This window comes from Marmota marmota, unplaced genomic scaffold (assembly GCF_001458135.2).
Source record: "Marmota marmota marmota unplaced genomic scaffold, marMar, whole genome shotgun sequence".
NCBI classification, from domain to species: domain Eukaryota; kingdom Metazoa; phylum Chordata; class Mammalia; order Rodentia; family Sciuridae; genus Marmota; species Marmota marmota.
In genome coordinates this window covers 1,083,965-1,106,278 of record NW_026000256.1, presented here as the reverse complement: position 1 = coordinate 1,106,278, position 22,314 = coordinate 1,083,965, and the positions used below count along the sequence as shown (strand labels likewise).

At 46.4% G+C, this 22,314-nt stretch overlaps 2 protein-coding genes across 6 annotated transcripts in view; one reads left to right on the top strand and one right to left on the bottom strand.

The window, feature by feature from the left end:
• The window catches only part of Ikbkg (inhibitor of nuclear factor kappa B kinase regulatory subunit gamma), a 25,295-nt gene extending 23,526 nt beyond the window's left edge, over positions 1-1,769 (bottom strand). The window contains exon 1 of the mRNA XM_015506958.2: positions 1,639-1,769. The gene's annotated coding sequence lies outside the window, so the exon portion shown is untranslated. The remainder of the gene's footprint in view (positions 1-1,638) is intronic.
• The window catches only part of G6pd (glucose-6-phosphate dehydrogenase), a 15,838-nt gene extending 3,091 nt beyond the window's left edge, over positions 1-12,747 (top strand). For 2 of the 5 annotated variants that reach the window (XM_048796754.1, XM_048796753.1), the window contains exons 3-14: positions 4,822-4,851; positions 6,730-6,767; positions 6,868-6,950; positions 7,899-8,116; positions 9,631-9,789; positions 10,030-10,155; positions 10,576-10,669; positions 10,782-10,968; positions 11,226-11,461; positions 11,554-11,630; positions 11,757-11,849; positions 11,943-12,747. In XM_048796754.1, the coding sequence (XP_048652711.1) occupies positions 4,822-4,851; positions 6,730-6,767; positions 6,868-6,950; positions 7,899-8,116; positions 9,631-9,789; positions 10,030-10,155; positions 10,576-10,669; positions 10,782-10,968; positions 11,226-11,461; positions 11,554-11,630; positions 11,757-11,849; positions 11,943-12,033 (1,432 nt within the window). In that variant the 3' untranslated portion in view covers positions 12,034-12,747. Of the gene's footprint in view, positions 1-4,821; positions 4,852-6,729; positions 6,768-6,867; positions 6,977-7,898; positions 8,117-9,630; positions 9,790-10,029; positions 10,156-10,575; positions 10,670-10,781; positions 10,969-11,225; positions 11,462-11,553; positions 11,631-11,756; positions 11,850-11,942 lie in introns of all 5 variants that reach the window. The other 3 variants (XM_015506956.2, XM_015506955.2, XM_015506957.2) reach the window with 2 other exon arrangements.
• The last annotated feature ends 9,567 nt before the right edge of the window (positions 12,748-22,314 follow it).

Genomic DNA, 22,314 nt, shown 5'->3' with positions numbered 1-22,314 from the left:
CAGGGAGGGCCTGGAGTTCATGCAGGGGCATTTATGCCCAGACAGCACTCAGAGTAGCTCCCATTCTTAAACCTCCTTCCATACCTGACAGCTCACTTGCTGCGGGAGATAAGCAGGGTACCAGCTGTTCTGAGAAACCAGCACGTTCTCCATTCATTCATTCAACATGAAGCAAGTACCTCTTTCAAACCACAACAGCCACAGCCCCTTCCTCATAGAGCCGATAGACTGTGGGAAGCCAGAGCCCCAAAGGGAGTAAGCAGACCAAGAGGGGCTCACAAGAAAGAAGCCACCAATGTGCCCCTGTGTCCCCTGCCCCCTTCAGCACACAGGTCCCATGAAGAAGGCCTGGAGAGTAAGGCCTTCAGGTGAGGGCTGGGGGTGCATCCCATATGAAAGGAAGAGGAAGTACCCACAGCCCTAAGTCAAGAACAAGCTCAGTATGACCTAGAAACCAAAAGGAGGCCAGCAGCTGGGCAAGCAGGACACCCCAAGGCCAGCTGGGCCCAAGCGGCCATCCTCTGCCACTTCCTCCCTTGCAGGTTTACCCAACCCTCACGTACATGCCCAGCTTCCTTCCTGAGAGCGTCCTGATGCTGTTACCAAATGGGCTTTGAGCCACTCAAGGCTCTCCTATTTCTCAAGACTCCAACCCACTTCAGGAAGAGAGTGGAGGTACTTGCTGTCCAGAAAGCACTAGCGTGCAGGAAGGAACCTTGGGCATTAAAGGATATCCTCCCCTGCCTGGGGACCTTGGTGAAGCTGGAGAGTGACACTTCCATAGGAACAAGGGAAGGAGAATCCCACTGGGAGTCCATGTGGGCAGAGCATCTCACTGCAGGACCTTCTCCTCCCTGGGTCTCATTTTCCCCACCTGGACCATGATGGCCATGGCATGATGGGTGCTTATGATTTATCCAAATGACCTAGCTGCTCTAGCCCCTCCCTCTTCTTAGGACAGACACTTCAAGGCTGACTTCCCCCTTGGGCCGATAAGATTCTTGCTGTATCATGATGACGTTGGCATTCCCCCAAAGGCCTGGTGACTCAAGAGCACTGGAGTGTAGGAGGGAGGCCCTTTTGTTAGTTTTTCTTGCCTGAACTTACCTCAGCAGAGCCAGGTTCTCTCACCCCAGTGGCCAGGAGCCAGCTGGGCCTCCACCAAAGCTCAGGGCTCCACCTTGGTGAATCCTTAATGCCAACAACTCTTGGGGACAAGATGGCTCATTCCTTCTACTGGGCCTCCACCCTAAAACCCTCACACCAGAACAAAGGGTTGCAGTGATTTGGGTTTATAAAACAGGAGGCCGAGGCCAAACCTCAGGTGACCACAGGCAAGTGGTAGCCCAAGTCTCTTTTGCCCTACCTCTTCCTAGTAAGGTGAAATTTGTCCTTGAGTAGACCCCTTCCCCACCATGATTCTTGGGCAAAGCAAACAGGGTAGCAAACCTGAGAGGCTTCTACCTGCTGTAATTGTACCCACCCCCACATGTTTAGATTTTAGGTCTCCCTGTATTCCTTGCTCCAGACGATTCTGGTGAGAGCCTTGCAGAACAACAGGGAGGGCAGGGCCAACCCAGCCCTGAAGAGAGCGGCTGCCCCCCCACACACACCCCCACTGTTCTTGGTCTACCTCACCTCTCCTTTGGGTGACTTGGAGCTCAGCAGATTGTCGGTTGCGGGGACTGAGCTGAAACAAGGCGAGCAGGTTCTATCTCTAGTTAATCCCAAAGGGAACACAAAAACAAACAGCTCCAGGGTGTGGGGCAACTGTGACTCAGCAAACCAATCCCCTGCCACCAATCCATTGCCTGGAGTCTGTCCTGATTCCTCCCAATCCATTGGAATTTTATCATAACCAAACATTGCCTTTTAGAGGGTTTTGCAGGCCAGGATTCTTACTGTTTCTTTCAGGGTCAGTTCCCAGCAAGCTTGCCCTTTCTGGAACATGTGGAGTCAACATTGAACCATCCAGACATGAGCAGTGTCCTTACCAGCCCCGCTGAGGGAGAAAGCCGGAGGCAGGCATTGACAGTGCACTGAGAAACTAAGGGCCATGTTGGGGGAGCCCCTGGCCCAGGGTTGGGGGTCATCTGAGATAGACCTTGAGGGACCAACAAGGGCAACCATATGATATGGTAGGTTAGAAACTTCACTCAGCAGAGATCTGAATGGCCTTCGAGAACTCTGAGTAGAACTTTGAGTGGCCAAACTGGGCATCAGACAGGGGATTGATGCAGATGCATGAGGAGGTCTGACAGGCAAGCAGAGACCGGCTGGCAGCAACTGGGATATTTTCCTGAACACAGTCACCATAGCATTGCAGGCCAGGGAGGCCAGTTAGCCCAAGCTCCCAGAGGTTCACATGAGTTTGTTTTGTTGTTGTATGATTTTAGTTTTGTTATTGTTGTTATGTGTTTTGGTTTTGGTTTGGTTTTAGGACCAGGGATTGAACTCGGCACTACTTTTCCACTGACCTACATAATCATTCATTTCTGTTTTGAGACAGGGTCTCACTAAGTTGCTGAAGCTGGCCTCAAACTTGCAATCCTCTGCCTCAGCCTCCCAAGTAGCTTGGATTATAGGCATGCACCACTATGCTCAGCAGTATTTTGATTTTTTTTTAGATCAAGATACATCTGCAGGGGCTGAAGTTATGGCTCAGTGCTAGAGCACTTGCCTCACATGTGTGGGGCACTGAGTTTATTCCTCAGCACCACATAAATAAATAAAATAAAGGTATTATGTCCATCTACAACAAAAAATTAAAACAATTTAAAAATTTTTTTACAAAAATATCTGCAGGGAAGGTTTCTACAACTTAATTTTGCATGAATATTCAAGTCTTTTATCTTATCCCTGGAGATGGATTTCCTGTCTGGATTGAGTTGAGATCTTGGTTGGGACAGTGCTTTGTGCCTGTGCCACCCATTCACCTCTCCCCACAGAGTGGCAGGGCCCCATAAAGTGTGGGTTCACAGACCAGACCTTCCCACAGTCTTGATTATAGGGTCTGAAATGAAAGGGCCTTGCTCCATTATTGTTCAAGAGCCCGCCGGTCATTCTACCCCTTCCTCTTCCATCTAGTTTGTCAGGTTACAAAATTAAAGCTTGTTAGGCTATTGATAGTAACTGGGTGACTGAACTGGATGAGCAGATTGGCTTGGAGAGGAGGGATGTTGTTATTCTTCCTGGTGCTTCTGCTGCCCAAGAGAATGAGGTGTCTGCATAGGCCATTTTGATGGAATTGTATCATTGTCTCAGTAGTAAGCCTGAATGTTTATTTCTAGTTCTTTTCTTTTTCTGGTAGCACTGAAGATTGAACACAGTGATGATCTACCACTGAGCTACATCTCCAGCTTTTTATTTTTTATTGTGAGACAGGGTCACACTGAGTTGCTCAGGCTGGCCTCCAACTTGCAATCCTCCTGCCTCAGCCTCCTGAGCAGCTGGGATTACAGGCATATGCTGGCTCTATTTCTAGGTTCTTTATAGCACTTACTTTTGTAGTCTGGTGTGGTGGCTTGTACCAGGGATTTAGAAGGCTGAGGCAGGCAGATGGAAAGTTCCAGGCCACCCTGGGCAACTTAGGGAGACCCTGTCCCAAAATTAAAAGGGCTGGAGAGCTGGGGCTATAGCTCAGTGGCAGAGTGTTTGTCTAGCACGTGTGGGGCACTGGGTTCAATCCTTAGCACCATATAAAAATAAACGCATTCTGTCCATCTACAACTACAAAAAAAAAAAAAAAAAACTTTAACAAAAGGGCTGGGGATGCAGCTCAGTGATACAGCATTCCTGGGTCAATTCCCTATACCAAATAACATTTACTTTTGTTAGTGGAATTGTTTTTAAATTGTTTTTTCCTCCAACTTCTTGTTGCTAGTAAGTATAAGGCAGGTGGTATGTGCCTATTAATTTTTTATAATTTTTATTGGAATATATGTTGAAAAGAATACAGACTATAAGGGGACAGCCTGATGACTTTACAAACTTGAGACACCTATATACCTTCTACCACATCAAGAAACAGAACATTCTGCACTCTAGAAGCACTGCCTTATGATCACTGCTACCTTAGGGGAATTTCTAACCCACTCCCCACCCTCTGATCAGTTATTATTTTTGTCACTTTTTTTGGTACACATGACAATACACAGATATAGAACATTTTCATCTTCCCTGAAAGTTCTTGGGTGCCCCTTCCCATCCCACCCCCTATTCCAGGCAACTACTGATTTAATTCCTGTACTAATAGGCTAATGTTTCCCATTCTAGGACTTTATTTAAGTGAACTCAAAGGCTTAATCTTTTGTGTCTGAGTTCTTTGACTCAGCATAATATTTTTTGTGACTGGTCAGTGTTTCGCAGATCTGTAACATGTTCCTCCTCTGTTGCTGAGTAATATGTCTTTGTTTCTTCACCTGCTGATTCATTTGGGGTATTTTCAGTTTGGGTCTGTTTTCAATTAGATTGCTGTGAACATTCATGCACAGATTTATGTGTGGCCTCCTGCTTTCATTCCTCCAGGAGTAGAATAGCTTCCTTTAATGAGAAGCTGCCAAGCTACGTTAGAGAGTGCCTGACCATCTCATTTCTCCCACCCACATACGTGAGTTCACACCAACACTAGGTGTTCTCAGTCTTCTAGATTACGATCATTCTCGTGAGTGTGAAATGCTATGTGGTTTGCATTTTTTCTGACAACTAACAATCTTGAATACTTTTAATGTTTTTAGTAGCCATTCATTTCTATTCCTTATGAAGCATCTGGCCAAGACACTTACCCATTTTTAATTGGGTTGTTTTCTTATTGTATTGTAGGAGCTGCTTGTATATTCTGGATGCAGATAAGTTGAGTGAATACTGTCTCTCAGTCTGTGGCTTGTGTTTGTTTGTTTTGTTTTGGTGCTAGGTATCCAACCCTGGGCCTTCTGCATGCAACGCATGCATTCTGCCACTGAGCCACCCCTAGCACCTCCATGTTCTCAATAGCATTTTTTGATGAGACAGTTTTTAATTTCAGTCAAGTCTTAATTTTTCAGTTTTTATGGTATTGCTTTCTGTGTCCTAAGAAATTTTTTCCGGCTCCTATCTAATGATTTTTAAACCTAGAAACCTTGCTAAACTCTTATTAACTCTAATTATTTATCTACAGATCGATTTCAGGTGGGTTTTTAATAGACAAACCATCATCTACAAATAATGACAGTTTTACTTCCTCCTTTCCAAACCTAAATCCATTTTCATTTCCTTCCTTGTTGGACTGGCTAGTTCAGCATCTACTAAAGAGCCAGTAGCAGGTATTCTTTTCTTGTTCCTGGTTGTTCACAGGGAGTTATTTCAACGTTTCCCATTCTGTATGGTGTCTGTAGGGTGTTCCATAGATGCCCTTTATCAAGTTAAGGGATTCCCCATTTGTCTACTTTGCTAACAATTTTCATCATGAATAGATAATACTCTGAAACGCTTTATCTACATTTCTTGAGTTTAGCAAGGTTGCTAGATTTTAAAAAATCAATATGTAGGAGTAGGCAAAGATTTCTCAGTTTTTCCTTTACTCTCTTCTCAGTGACTGATTTTTGTTTTTTATATCACACCAATCTTTTGTTTCCCAGATAAATCCACCTTTGTTATGATGTGTTACATATTTTAACATGGCAGGATTCAGTTTGCTGATGTTTTCTATAGGATTCTTGTATCTGCATGGGTATATGTGAAGGGTTTTCCCATGTGCCTTTCTCATCAAATCTCACGGCCAAGGTTCTGCGAGAACTAGAAAGTGGCTTCAGGAAAGTTTCCCTTCTTCTGTCTATAGGAGGAGTTTGCTTCAGAATGAAATTCTCTCCTCCCTGATTTTGGTAGAACCCATTGGCAGTGCCAGGAGTTATCTTGGTGGGAAGGTTTGTTATCACTGCCCCACTCAGGTCCCTTGCTCCATATTATAGGTTGAACTTCTGTAGAAATGTGTCCATCTCATCTAAGTCTCATCTAAGCTCTATTCTGTGCTTCCCATCTGTAGTTCTGTTCCATTGTACCCCCAATTATTTGTGCCTGTTGAAAAAGCCATGTTGCAAAGGGTTTTCTGGCTGTTATTAGTCTTTTTCAAACACCAAATTCTAACTTTGTTGATCTTTTGCTTTCATTAGTTTTCCATTTTATTAACTTTTCATTTTTTTTAATTTTTTAAGTTGTAGATGGACACAATACCTTTTTATTTGTTTATTTTTATGTAGTGCTGAGGATTGAACCCAGTGCCTTAGACATACTAGGCAAGTACTCTACCACTGAGGTACAACCCCAGCCCGACTTTTCTTTTTCATGATTTCTTTCCTTATAATTTTTTTTTGTTTTGAAAGTCTGCTATCCTTTTCCTAACTTCATAATTCGAATAGGTAGCTCATTGTTTCTGAGTTACTCTTTTTTGCTGATACAAGGTTTAAGGCCACATCTTACCAGTTTTGCTATTTTGCACCTTAGTCATCTTTCAGTTCTAATGAACTGAATGTCCGGGTTTCTTCTGGAATGCAGGAAACACTTACACCTTCCAGATGAAGGGTCCAGGCCCACAGCAGGCTCAAATCTCAGGGCTTCTGTGGCAGTGTATGGGGACAGGATAGATAAGCTTGTGGCTAAGTGATGACCTGAGTGCATGCTCACATCACTAGGAGGGGTAATGATCTAGGTCATGTTCATAGCTTCCCCTGACCACGCCTATTCTCTTTGTCACAGGGCGACCTTGCCAAGAAGAAGATCTACCCCACCATCTGGTAAGTGCATTCCCCTGGGCCTCCCCACCAGGGAAAGGCCTGGCCCTGCACTCCCTGGCCTGGCCTGGCCTGGCTGGGCACAGCTGTGCTCTGCACTCAGGTGGCTGTTCCGTGATGGCCTTCTACCCGAAGACACCTTCATCGTGGGCTATGCTCGCTCCCGTCTCACAGTGGATGACATCCGTAAGCAGAGTGAGCCCTTCTTCAGAGTGAGTGGCTTCAGGGTCCCCCCAACCTTGTTCTGTCCTCTTCCTTAGCCCCAGCAGTGCCAGCCCCAGGTGGCCCAGTGGGAGATGCCCCTGTCCCATCTTAGGATGCATTTCCTTTCCCCCTTCCTCACTTGACTGGCAGAAAGATAGGATGCCTCAGGACAGCTGCCTGGCACTCAAGCCTTAGCACCTCACATCCTTGAGGGCCCCAAAACCACCCACTCGACAGGCACCCAAAAGCTCTGCATGCCTACTCTTGCTGCTTCCTCCATTATAGGAAGAACTCTAGGCACAGAGAGGGAAAGGGGTCCCTCTAGCATAATAACCCATTTCCCAGCCCCTCTCTGACCTAGATTTACTCAGTCCACCCTGATGTGCTCTGGGGCCACATTGGGATATACCATGAACTAGAAAAAGGATTCCCTCCCTCACAGGTACCTCTTCCCTACAGGAAATCCTACTACACATGAGCATTTTTCTTAGCAAATTGTAGTTTGATGTGCTAATTTTGGTAAAAGATCTTTCTCCACTGTATTTCTCCAGGTCAGATTTTTCCTGAAATACAACTTCTGTCTTAGGGAAAAAGGTCCTAGGGTTGTACAGGGGTGATTATACAGGTTTCAAGCCCTGCATGGGGCTGCTGTGCCCCATCTCTACACAGTAGTCCTGCCTGCCTCAGCCTCCCTCCCCATGAATGCATGAATCTGCCAGGGTGGGGTGAACAGTATGAAGGGCCAGGACAGCTGACTTCTAAGAGAACCCTCTCAAATCTCCAGGGAAGCCCATCATGGCTGTGGAATAAAAGAGACAAATGCATACAAACAAGACTCTTCACTTTCCTGGGGCAGAGCAGACATGGACTCTCAAGAAGGTAGAAAAGTGGGGCTGACATTGTGTCTATCTGTCCTTCCATCTCTCCCAGGTCACCCCAGAGGAGAGGCCCAAGCTGGAGGAGTTCTTCACCCGCAATTCCTATGTGGCCGGCCAGTATGACGACCCAGCCTCCTTCAAGCGCCTCAACAGCCATATGAACGCCCTTCACCAGGGGCCACAGGCCAACCGGCTCTTCTACCTGGCCTTGCCTCCCACAGTTTATGAGGCTGTCACCAAGAACATCCATGAGACCTGCATGAGCCAGACGTAAGGCCTGTCCTTTGCCCTCTCTCCCTGCCCCCTTTGTTTGACCTGCCTTGATGTGGTCTGCCCTAGCCACAGATCCAGCACTGGCCTGAGAAGCCAGGGTGAGGAAGGGGGATGCCCCGTTTGTTCTACATATGAATTAGCTCTCCAAATAAAGGGAAAGGCTATAAGTACACTATTAAAACCTCTGCCACATTTGTGTACAGCATGAAAAGTTCCTCATTACAGATGAAATAGTCCTTAGCAGCAGTTCCCTAAAGAACCACACGATGGCAGTGTTGCTCCATGAAATGCTCCCTTCCACTTGCTCATTCTCTTGCATTTCACGTTTTCCCACAGTCCCTACCATGAGCACCAGGTGGCAGTGTTGCTCCACAAGAAACTACTTCCAATCCACCACAGTCTCTTTCCTGGTTTTCAATAAGGAAAACAATGTTTCTTTTCTTTTTTTTTTTTTTAATTTTTAATATTTATTTTTCAGCGGACACAACATCTTTGTTTGTATGTGGTGCTGAGGATCAAACCTGGGCCGCACGCATGCCAGGCGAGCGCGCTACCGCTTGAGCCACATCCCCAGCCCAGGAAAACCATATTAACAATTGCAGGGATAGAAAAGGACCTTTTCTCTTTTTTTTAATGTTTTCTAATTGTAGATGGACACAATATGTTTGTTTTATTTATTTATTTCTATGTGGTGCTGAGAATTGAACCCAGTGCCTCACACATGCTAGGCAAGTGCTCTACCACTGAGCCCAACTTCAGCCCCAGGACCTTTTCTCTTTTTCAAACAAATGGCTTTATGTACAACCAGAGACATGAAAAATTGTGATCTATTTGTGTAATATGAATTGGATTGTATTCCGTTGACACATATAACAAATTAGAATAAATAAAATTTTTTAAAATAAAAATAAATTTTAAAATGGGCACATGCTTGTAATCCCAGTGACCCAGGAGGTTGAGACAAGAAGATCGCAAGTTCAGTGTCAGCCTCAGCAACTTAGCTTATAAGTTTGAGAGCAGCCTGGGCAATTTAGCAAGACCTTGTCTCAAAAAGAACTAGGGATATATCTCAGTGGTAGAACACCCTTGGGTTTTAATCCCTAGTACAAAAAAAAAAAATGGAGAACCTCTGACCTTGATGCCCCTTCCTCTTGCTCCCCAATTAGCCACTGGGCCACTCCTGGGCCACTCCTGACCCACCGAAGACCCATTGTGGGGCCAGAGAGGAATAGGGCCACCTAGGAATATGCCAGCAGTGCCACCCTAGCACCCACAGTGGTTAGGCTGAAAGCTGTTCAGTCACCAACAGGGTAGTGGGAAGGCTTCTGTGGTGTTGAGCCTGGCGTTGAGTACTGGGGAAACAGAGGTATTGTTAGGTATGACAGGTCTCTGTACTTTGAAAAGGGGGCAAGGGCCAGCAGAACTTCCCTGAGTCACCTAGGAATGCAGAGGATAGAGGATCTGCTCCCTGGACTCAATGTCAGAGTGACATGGCTTTGGGCTCCTGGCAGAGGCTGGAATCGCATTATTGTGGAGAAGCCCTTCGGGAGAGATCTACAGAGCTCTGACCAGCTGTCCAACCACATCTCTTCCCTGTTCCGTGAGGACCAGATCTATCGCATTGACCACTACCTGGGCAAGGAGATGGTTCAGAACCTCATGGTGCTGAGGTGGGGACTAAGTCCTGGCCTATGCCTGTACATGGGACAGGGTGGAACAGTACAAGGCCAGGGGTGGGTACTTGGGGAGCACCACAGATGCTGCTGCCCCAAGGACAAATTCCTCAAGAATGTAAGCAAGGGTGGTGAGCTCCAGGTCTGGGTATAGTTCTGCTGACTGCTCAGATTTGGCTGCTGTGCTGCAGAAGCTAAAGGACAGTTCCACCTGGGGACTCTTCCACCTCCCCACAGATTTGCCAACAGGATCTTTGGCCCCATCTGGAACCGGGACAACATTGCCTGTGTGATCCTCACCTTCAAAGAGCCCTTTGGCACTGAGGGCCGTGGGGGCTACTTTGATGAATTTGGGATTATCCGGTAAGAGCCTGTCTCGTGCTCCCAGGAGGCCAGCATAGGGCATGGAACACAAATCTAGTCATCCTACAGGGCCACTCCTCCCTGTTCTGGTGATTCCTCCTCACAATCTGAGATCGAAAATCTGAGTGAGTTGTCACATGTGGCTAGAGGGGTAGGACTCCTATCCAGCTGAACATCCCAGGGGTTTCCTGGGTCAGTGACAGGGTCAACTGTCTACTTTTTTACTTTGAAGGGACCTGGAAGACATTGGGGAGCAGGAAGCAAGTCTCACAGCCTGTCACTGGGAAGCCTTGTTTGAGGACCCTGGGCTCCATGGAACCTGGGCAACAGGGAGAGGGAATGAAGCAAGCCCATTCCTTATGTCTTCCACCCATCCTGAAAGTAGTGCTTGACCAGAGCTTTGGCCTCTTCTGTCTCCAGGGATGTGATGCAGAACCACCTTCTGCAGATGCTGTGTCTGGTGGCCATGGAGAAGCCTGCCTCCACTGACTCAGATGATGTCCGTGATGAGAAGGTAGGTGAAGGTACAAGATGCACCTGCCAGGTCCCCAGTAGCCATTTCACACCTGCTGCCCTGTATCCCATCTTGTTATCCAAAGGGTCCACTCTCCCTGCCTTTCTCCCAGGTCAAGGTATTGAAATGTATCTCAGAGGTGCAGGCTGACAACGTGGTCCTGGGCCAGTACGTGGGGAACCCCAGTGGAGAGGGTGAGGCCAACAAAGGGTACCTGGATGACCCCACAGTGCCCCATGGGTCCACCACTGCTACCTTTGCAGCTGTTGTCCTCTATGTGGAGAATGAGCGGTGGGATGGTAGGTAACACCTCTGGGGCCTGGTGAGGCAGGGCTGGGCCATCCCTTATGGAGACCTTCTCAGTGGGGTCAGACACACTGACTGCTCAACGGCAGGGGACTCTGGAAGGGGAAGCCCGGTGGGTGTGGGACATGGTACCCTGGCCATACACCACATACACATTTGCACACACATACTGAGACTGAAGTTCTCACTCATTCTCACTCCCCGCACTACTGGGAGAGCCAGTCCTGAGACCAGCCCTGCCCCCACCCAGGGGTGCCCTTCATCCTGCGCTGTGGCAAAGCCCTGAATGAGCGTAAGGCCGAGGTGAGGCTGCAGTTCCGCGATGTGGCTGGTGACATCTTCCACCAGCAGTGTAAGCGCAATGAGCTGGTGATCCGAGTGCAGCCAAATGAAGCCGTGTACACCAAGATGATGACCAAGAAGCCTGGCATGTTCTTCAACCCTGAGGAGTCAGAGCTGGACCTGACTTATGGCAACAGATACAAGGTGCCCACAGGGAAAGCTGGTCAGGAAAGGCCTCCAAGGGATGGCCTAGGTGGCCACACACCATGGTATCAATAAGACCCCCTCTCCCACAGAACGTGAAGCTTCCTGATGCCTATGAGCGCCTCATTCTGGACGTCTTCTGTGGGAGCCAGATGCACTTTGTGCGCAGGTGACGGTCCCCAGAAGCCCAGTCCCAGCTGTCTCGTGGGAGAGAGGATACCAGGCAGTGGGGTGGCCTTCTCCCTCCCTCCCCATATGCCCCACTCCCCACCAAAGCCACATTTTATCCCCTTAGCGATGAGCTCCGGGAGGCCTGGCGGATCTTCACACCACTGCTGCACAGGATTGAGCGAGAGAAGCCCCAACCCATCCCTTACACATATGGCAGGTGAGGGAAGGATGGGAGACTAGGGGAGCAAAGACAGCTGGGAACATCTCTGCCCTGCCCTCACATCTTGCCCTGTACCTGTTCTGTTTCTAGCCGAGGCCCTGTGGAGGCAGATGAGCTGATGAAGAGAGTGGGCTTCCAGTACGAGGGGACCTACAAGTGGGTGAACCCCCACAAGCTCTGAGACCCAGGCACCCACTCCCACCCTACTCCATCTGCCCCCTGTGTTTGTCCTTCCCACCACCCGACCTCACCTCAGGAGAACCCCATGATGGGAAGACTTCGGGACCATAGGCCTAACATTCCTCAGCCCCAGGCTTGGGCTACCACCATCTTTCCCTTGCTGCTGATGCTTCTGCTGTTGCTACCATTGTGGCCGCCGCCGCCGCTAACATCAGTACCCCTCCCTGGGCCCAGCTACATTCTTCAACCATTAAGCACCGATGACACGCATCATGACTGTCCTGAGCCAGTGCCGGCCCTGTCTGAGCCACCAATCTCTCCATGGAACCTGAGTCACTTCCTCCCTTCACTCCAACCTCCAGAGAAGAAGAGTGGCCCATCAGTCTGTCCCAGGACTCCTCAGGACAAAATGTTAGGGACAATGGAGAGGAGCCATGGGCCATAATGGGGCAGTGGCCAAATCACACTCCCCAGTGGCTATGAGCAAGCTCCTCTGAACTTGAGGAAGTGACCAAGTGCATCCATGTGAGATCCCATGGGCACACTAGCCTCAGTGCCAGTTGACATTCCTGGTCACCAGGTAGAAGGGACCTCACACTGTCCAGCAGTGTCTTGTTCTCCCAGATGTCCCTTCTTAAAAATTCTGCACTCCTTGGAAAGGCAGAAGCAGCAGCTAAGAGTCCCCTCAACCCTGCCATTAAATCCTCAAACAGCCCCACCTGTCCCCTTGTCATTTCCTCTCTGCCACCTGGAGTCATACAAGAGACCTGTCACTTACCCATTCCCTGTGTCACCCACTATGCCTCCTCTAGCACCAGCTCCATACCTTCTTTCTGGGGATTCTTGCCTTGGGCATCTCCCATGGCAGTGTAGCCAGGAACCTGGGCCTGAACGCCTCCCACTCTCCCTACATCTATTCCCATCAGTCTGCTCCACTTCGTGGGTGTTTGTCATAGAAACCAGCTTGAGGTACAAGGACAAGTCACAAAGTGGGTGCTTACAACAACAGAAATGCATTCTCTCACCATTCTGGAGATCGGATGTCTTAAGGTCAAGGCATGGACTTTAGGCATGTGCTGGAGGCTACCTCTTCAGTTGCAGGGGCTCCTGGTACTCCTTGGCTTGTGGCAGCCTCCATGGTCACAAGGCCTTTCCCTGTATGTCTGCCTCCCTCTTAAAGGAAGTCTCATATTGGAACAGGGACCACCTTACTGCAGTATGATATCTTCCTACCTCAACTAAGTACACCTGCAAACATCACATTTCCAAATAAGGTCATATCCTTAGGCTCCAAGTGAACATGCATTTGGTTGAAACCAGTACTCTGCCCCCAATAAGAACAGCATCCCCTTAGCACAACAGCTGTCCTGCCCCTTCTCTGGGCTGAACACTGGGTAGATAGATGGACAGGAAGTGGCACCTTGGGCCCTGAGCTGGTGACCTGGGTTCTGGTAGATGAGGCTGAAGGTACAATGATCACAGGGCAGGATGTTTTATGGACTGGGCAAAGCAACAGCCCAGAGAATGACCCAGTGAGGAATAGTGTACTCTAAGCAGAAGTGAGGACATGTACCTGGGCCATATTCCCATAGAGGGGAGACTGGATGAGGACTGTGACATCAGGGCAAATTCTTCAGGCTGTCAGCAGGAGGCTGACTGGAGTGAAGCCAGCTTAGACTCAGCACTTCTGTCCCCACCAACCCCACTTGGGAAGATGGGAGTTCAATATGTTGCCCGGGCTGATCGTGAATGCCTATGTTCCAGCCATCCTCCTGCTTCAGACTTCCAAGACACTTCTTAGACTGTCACTAAGAACTAGCTGCTCTCACGCCTGCACACATTCCCTGAGCTGGGGTGGTAACGGGCTGGTTAGGGTAAGCATAGCAGGAAGGCTCCTGCCTGAGACTTGTAGAAGAAATACATAAAGCAGAATGTCAACTGTAACATGGGCTCACTCCTGTCCACAAGCTGGACACTGTAATTTCCATCCTGTAAATGAGAGGTGATGCCTCTGGATTGTGTAAGGAGGGAAATTACCAACTTCACCTGGAATCTGACTCAGGAACAAGGGATCTTGATGGGAAACAGGCATGTCACTTGGCTCTTAAGGGTCCTTTCTAGCACAGGTCCTTACAGAACAGCCAACAGAACTGTGTGGACAACGTTATAGTCTAGGCTTTGGTTACAGTGGCAGGCCTTGATCCTCTGTCCTCCTGGTCTCTGGTCTACTGGAGAAGGAACCTCAGGAGACCACAGCAAAGGCTGAAACCCAGGAGTGATTTGGGACTGGGAGCTGGCAGAGCAAATATGTGTGTGAGCAACAAGCCATCGTACCTCCATACTCCCACCTCCTTTAGGTCCTAAGAATGTTACTGTACCATTATGGTAGAGGGAGCATGGTACAAGTATCCTGCTGTGATTTATATGAGGTGTCCTCCAAAAGCTCATATGTGAGACAATGCCAGAGGGTTTAGAGAAGTGGGTATGGTGGCACACGCCTGTAATCCCAGTGGTTTGGGAGGCTAAGGCAGGAGGATGGCAAGTTCAAAGCCAGCCTCAGCAACTCAGTGAAGCCCGAAGGAATTGACTGAGACCCTGTGTCTAAATAAAATACAAAATAGGGCTGGGGATGTGGCTCAGTGGTCTAGTGCCCCTGAGTTCAATACCCCACCCACCCNCTTAGAGATGAAATGGGGGTTATGAGAGCCTTAACTCATTACTGCATTTATCCCCTGATAGGATTTACTGAGTGGTAACTGTAGGTGGGTAGGGTGTGGCTGGAGGAGGTGGGCATTGGGAGCATAGTTTGGGGGTATATATTTGCATCTGGAGAGTGGAGTCTCTGTCTGCTTCCTGATCATCCTGTGAGCAACGTCCCTCTGCCACACTCTTCCACCATGAAGTTCTGCCTCATCTCAAGTTCTGAGGAATGGAGCCAGCCTTCTATGGACTGAGATGTCTGAAACCATGAGCCCCAAATGGGATCTCTGGGTGCCTTTTCCTCCTCTAAAATTGTGCTTGGTCAGCTCTTATGGTCACAGCAACTAAAGAGCAGACTATATATATATATATATATATATATATATATATATATATATATACATATACACACACATACATATACACACACATATATGAATATATATATATATATATATACATTTTTTTTCTAAGAGTAATACCAGAGTGGAAAAGTTAAAGCGGTGGTGATTTTGGTCCCTTAAATGTTGTGCAATTTCTCCTGGTGTCATATTATAAGCATATCTTACATAAAGTTCAAACAGCCTACAATTCAGATATAGCTAGTGGACAGAGACACCTTTCAGGGTGTTTTGGTCACAGCAGCAAAAACAGTGACTGAAATGTATCCTTCCTCCACGGCCCTAGTGTAGCTATAGAGCGACTTGCCTTTGACTTGTGATGCAGCTGCAACCAGTGGACCAGGCTTTGTGGAAGGCACGGAATGACCCAAGACTGATGACCCGGAAGGTGGCCCAATCAGGCAGAGATATCCCTGAAGATGCACCCACAACTTGCCCCATGCACCACCAGAGGGCATCATCCCTCGCCCTGGGATGGAGCCTTCTAAGTCTCAACTGCCCTAATTGGCAGTGCTGGGTCTTCAAAGCCTCAGATGTAGGCCTGAATATGACATTGAACCCTGGGGGGAAAAAAAAGTGAAGGCAAAAGAACTAGTTCAGACCTTGCAGGGCTCTTTTTGCTCAGAACTCTGTTGTGAAGCCCCTGGGGCAACATCCCAACTTTTATAGGCTGTAGGGGACCTAGCAGGGCTGTATGCTGGGAACCTACTCACATGGCATAGCTGAGGTGAAGGCTCTCATGTAAGGACAGTAGGGTGACCCCAAAGTGTAGGAGGAACCTAGCTCCATGTGGGCCCCCCAACATTTGAGCAACTTGTGTGAACTGGGAAGGACAGCAGGTGGGGCCCTCCTAATCTGATCCTGTTCTACCTGACTACACTAAGACAGGGACAGGAGGGCCCTGGTGAGACATTCATCTGTCTCCTGACCTCTGGGTGCCTAATAAATAAAATGAGGGTCTTGATTAGGACAGTTAATTGTTATCTCAGCTGTAGGACGTTACAATGAGGTCCCAGGTAAGGACATTCAGCCCTGAGCGTCTACCCTGAGGCACAAAAGCATGAGAAAACAGGTAAGGACATTCAACTATCACTTTATCTGTGAATGAATACATTCTGACACAGGCTTTTGGGTTTCACTGAATTGGGCAAATGTTATCTCAACTCTAGAACCCTACACTGGAGAATAAGGATACAGACACAATGAGGGGGATCATCTGTCACTTCAGTTCTGGGTGCTGCATTGGTGCTGAGGTATGAGGCTCAAGTCAGGGCTTAAAATTGACACCAAAACTCCAGTGTGCACACTAGAACAGAGACAGCAGGTAGAGTCCCGAATGAGGACAGACAACTGTCATGTCAGCTCCGGGTCTGGTTTACAAAAGACACAACATTTCAGGAGCATTTCAGGGATGGGAGCTCTTCTGTGTCCTATACATGAAGCGTAGCAATAGACACTGATTCCACCTCAGCTTTATGTAGCAGGTGACAGAAATCAACTAAAACCCCAGATCTTGGTCCATATGCTGGAAAAAAGAATGAGGGACTGGGTCATGTCATTCAATTATCACTTCAACTCTGGATCATGAAACCTAGATAGAAGCATGAAAAGCCAGATGGGGAACATCAATTGCCACTCTCAGGTTTATACTAGAATACAAGCAAGAAGACCCAGGCAAGGACACTTAACCAGCACCTGAGCTCTAGTGCTTACACTGGGACTGATGCATGCAGTAGAGGCAGGGGCAATCAACTGTCACACCTAGGTGCCAACACTGAACAAAGATATGAGGGCCCAGTTGAGACTATCAACTGTTACTTCATGCTGGATGCCTGTACTGGGACAAGGGCATAAGGGCCTAGGTGACCACAGTCACTTGAAAGCACAGATCTTGGTGCCAACATTAGAAAGGAGAATGAGAGACTGTTGAGATCATCCAACAGTCACTTCATCTCTGGATCACTAAACTTAGGCAAAGGTACGAAGGACTAGGCGAGGATGAGGGGTCAACTGGCTCTTCATCTCTGGATGCCTACACCATGGAAAGGATGACTTAAGTAAGGGCCCTCAATTGTCACCTAAGATCTAGTTGCCTAATGTGGCCTGGAAGCAAGAGGCCCCAGGTGAGAATAGCCAACTGTTGGCTCTTAGTGCCTACAATGAGGCAAGGACAGAAGACCCATATGCCCCAGTCATTCCACTCTAGGTATACACTGCCTAGGAAAAACAAAAATTTTCACAAAAACTTGCACACATATGCTTAGAGCAGCATTATTTATATTAGCTGAATAGTAAAAACAACACAAATTTTCATTAAAAATGGGTAACTGAATAAACTAATAGAAATAAACAACAAACAACTGATCACAAAATAAAAGAAAAAAATAATCCATGCTACACGGATAAAGCTTGAGCGTTTTGCTAAGTAAAGGAGTCAGACACAAGGCCACATGCTGTGTGATTTCTGTTATATGAATGTCCAGAACAGGAATATACACAGAGATCCAATCAATGTTTCCCAGGGTTGGGGGACCAGGGAAAAGGAGTGACTGCTACTGGGATTACAGTTACTTTGGGGAGCAATGGGAAACAGTTTGGAATCAGACAGTGCTAATGTATGCATCAACTTGTGCATACACTAAAACACACTGAATTGTACATTTAAAAAGAATGAATTTGGGGCTGGGGATATAGCTCAGTTGGTAGAGTACTTGCCTACCATGCACAGGGTTCAATCCCCAGCACCAGCAAAAAAAAGAATTAAATTTAGGGCTGAGGGTATAGGTCAGTGGTAAAGTACTTGCCTCGCATGAAAGGTCCTGGGTTCAATCCCCAGTACCAGAAGAAAAAAAAAAAAAACAGAATTCTTTATAGTATGTATATTATATCTCAAATTTTTAAAAGAATGCAAATTGGACATATAATTCATTGCACTGGCTCTGAGCCTCCATCCAGAGGCTTTGATTAACATTAAATATAGAAGATATTAACAGGTTTTCTTTAATGATTCTTAATTACTTGTGTTTTGCAAATTAACATTTTTGGGCAGCATTGGGATGGAACTCAGGGCTCTGTGTGTGCTAGGCAAACACTCTACCACTTATCTACATCTCCAGTACCCCCAAATGTACTTTTTTTCATTTCAATGGAGCAATTTTTGCATAAATATGGAAATAAATATGCAGGATGTGTTCCTTTGATCTATTAAAGGGTGGTTTTCCACCCTTCTCTCTATTTAATGTCAACACTCTGCTTCTCATACCTTCAGAGGGCCTGGCCTGGTGTCTCATTGCTTTTTTTCACCTTTTTTTTTTTTTAACGTGTTCCCTTTTTTTTTTTTCTCCTGTCCTTCAACATCATGGGTGGAAGCTAGACAGGCCTTCGTGCTAGACTCCTACCTCAGACAAGGTAACTTCAACTTCTTAGCCTAGACTTGCAAAGTACTGAGCTGGATGAGCATTTCAAAGGTAGCCTGACCCCTTCAGACTGAGTCCCAGGAACAGGAAGCTTGACTTCCCACACTCACACCAAGGGAAGTCTGCCGTGCTGGGGTACTAGCTCTGGCAAAATGAGAAGACAAAAGAACACTGAAAACTCCCACTCACTCCATCCCTTAATCTAAACCTAGCCCACTGCTAGTGGCTGAGCCACAGATGGCAGGGATGGAGAGGATCTGCACATGCCCCTGCCTGCCCCCATAGAGTAGAAAGTAAAGAAGGCAGGACACAGGGCTGGGGCTGTAGCTCAGTGGTAGAGCACTTGCCTAGCACATGTGAGCACTGGGTTCAATCGTCAGCACCACATAAACATAAATACATAAAATGAAGGTCCATCAACATCTAAAATTTTTTTTAAAAAAGTAGGACAGGAAAAAAGAAAAGAGAAAAAGGCACGAATGGGGTGGGGCGTTAGCCTCCAAGTTCACTAAGTTCAAATATCCAGAAGAGATCATCTTTCTTATACAACAAAAGGAGAAACTCAGAAACCAAAGCTCTGAGACTTGATCAGACTAGCCCAGAGCCACACCCCAGGACCAGAGAGGAGGCCCTGATACAGGTCTCTTGCCTCCTAGAGCTTCACCCTTTGCTTCACTTCAATGCTTCAAGGAATCTTTGCAGAAACAAGGAGCTAACTACATTCTGGCTTTCCATAAGGAAGGAATTTACAAGGCCAAATGTTCAGAGAAAACTAGAACTCAGTGATATAAATTAGCGCCCCCCACACACTTGCCTTTGCCCTGAGGCATTTGCCCATAAACTTTTCCTTGACAGCCTTATAAAGTAAGGGGTCAGCAACTGAATCATGAAAAATATCAAATCCTGAGGGCCCAAATGGCTACACTGTCAGGGTGAGACTAAGCCCAGAACTGCAACAGAACCAGGGCTCAAACTGCCTGGGGTGTCCAGAGAACCTTGAACCTTTCACTTGATTTAAGGGGGTCTTAGATGAACAGGACCCCTGGGGCCTGGCAGAAGCAAGTGAACCATCTTGGGAGAAATAGTCCTTCCTCCTTAGACCTCAAATTATTCCTACAGATTATCTTTCCATAGGCATATAAGGCAAAAGTTGTTGTTGAAGTAGGATATTTGAATTTCACACCATTGGTGTTTCACAGATTAAGGAGGCAAAACTTACAAATTGGTTTAATAGGTAAAGTCCAAACTCTCTGCTTTGGGGAAGAATATAAAAGCACAAAATCATCTAGATTGTATTACAGCTTAAAGTAAATATCAAAAGTTACAAGAGAGAAAAGAAAGTACAACCAAAATTATGACACATTTTTCTAAATAGTTGCTAGAGTTTGAAACCCCCCTGGAGCTACTGGGAAGTGGGAACTTGAGGAGGTGGAACCTAGGGGCGGTTCATTGAAAGGGATTGAGGGACTCAGTCCTATCCTCCTCTTTTTCTTGGCTATGTGCTATCACCAGGATGTGCTGCCTCATCACAAGCCCAAACCAATGAGGTCAACTGATCATGGATTAAAACTTCCAAAACTGTGAACCAAAATAAAACTTTTTTCTTTGTAAAAAAAAAAAATTATTCCTACAAATACTACTACTACTACTACTACTACTATTATTATTATTATTATTATTATTATTATTATTATATTATTACTATTATTTTGGAGATGGGGATATAGCTCAGTGGAAAAGCACTGGAGATTAAGGGCTTTTCCACTGAACTATATCCCCACCTCTTTTATTTTTAAATTTTGAGACAAGGTCTCATTAAATTGTGCAGGTTGATCTCAAACTTGTGATTCTCCTGCTTCAGCTACCCAAACAAATGAGATTGCAGGTGTACATCAGTGAACCAGGCTTAGAACACAGACTTAAATCCGTTTCCGATGTTTTTGTTTTTTGCAGGGCTGGGACTTTAACCCAGTGCCTTTGCACATGCTGGACAAGTAGTCTACTGTGCTATGTACAGTAGTGCACAGCTGTAATTCCTGCAATTTGGGAGGCTGAAGCAGGAGGGTTACAAACTCGAGGCCAGCCTCAGCATGTTACAAAGACCCCATCCCTGGGGCTGGGGCTGGGGCTCAATGGTAGAGCCCTTGCCTAGCACAGCTGAGGCACACAGGGTTTGATCCTGAGCACCACATTAAAAAAAAACAAATAAAATTAAGTTATAAAATTTTTTTTTAGAAAAAGACCCTATCTTAACATAAAATAAAAGATAGGACTGGGGATTTGGCTCAGTGTAAAGTGTCCCTGAGTTCAATCCCAGTACCCCAAAGTAATAATAATTAGCTGGACATGGTGATGCACACCAATGATCCCTCCTACACTGAGGTAGGAGGATCACAAGTTCAAGGCCAGCCTCAGCAAGTGAGGGAGACCCTAGCAATTTAGTAAGACCCAGTCAATCCGTAGTACCAAAAATGAAGATGGGGAGGAGGAGAAATAAAAGGGCTGGAGGGCTGGGGTTGTGGCTCAGCAGTAGAGCACTTGCCTCGCATGTGTGAGGCCCTGGGTTTGATCTTCAGCACCACATAAAAATAAATAAACAAAATAAAGATATTGTGTACATGTATAACTTTAAAAAAAGGGCTGGAGATGTAGTTTAGTGGAAGAATGCTCTTGATTCAATCCTCAGTAGTATTTAAAAAAAAAGTCTATTTTCTAGTCAACAGTAATGTGCCAATGTGTTTTTCCTGGTTGTGATACTGTACTACAGCTATATATATCACCACTGAGGAAAGCTGGAGCTACAAGAGCACCGTTTTTGCAACTTCTATAAGTGTATAATTACTTCAAAATGAAAAAAATAAAGAATTAGGACATTACAGTTGTTCACAGTGGTGCATGCCTGTAATCCCAGTGATTGGGGAGGCTGAGGTAGGCAATTCACAAATTTGAGGCCAGCATGGGCAAGGCCTGGGAGGCCCTATCTCAAAGTAAAACATAAAGAGGTGGGGATGTACCTCAATGGTAGAGTACCACTGGATTCAATCCCCAGTACCCAAAAATAAAGAATAAAATAACTAAGGTATGGGGGTATAGCCCAGTGGTATATAGCATATGCTTAGCATACACAAGGCTTGGTCCCCAGCACTAACAACAAAAAGTATAATTGAATATTTAAATTGTCAAATGTTATGTTATATATATTTAATTCCAATACAAATATATATAGTATTATTTTATGCTTCTGTACACTTATTATCCTATGGTATTTGTCAGTCCAAACTTCCTTTTTTCTAATTGTACCCTCAATGACATTCTCCTCTTCCCAAGCCTCAGAATTGCTGACATCCTATTGGGCAACAACTGAAAAAAATTCTGTTTGTTGAGGACTCAGTCTCTGCTCTCTTTGGTGGAGGCTTCAGCCCTTTCTCTTTAAGTTTATATCCATTTTATGTTCTCCTAAGCAGGTATCCCCAAAACTTTATTCAATTGTTTGCATACTTTTTTTCTTCTGCATAAAATTGTGAAAAGAACACCTAACAGGTCTAGAGACACCTGTCACAGCCTTCCCACTCCCATTTTGTGTTGTGTGCTATTTAAGAACTGTTGGAACTGTCTTGAGCCAAATGCTGACTTTGAATGATAAATGACAGTGTCCCTCAGTCTGTCAACCTTCATGGGGATTGAAGATTCCCAACAGGAAAAGCTGGAATATGGACAGGGCGTATGTGTTCTATGTAGCACAATGGTCAGCACCAAGCAGGGTGG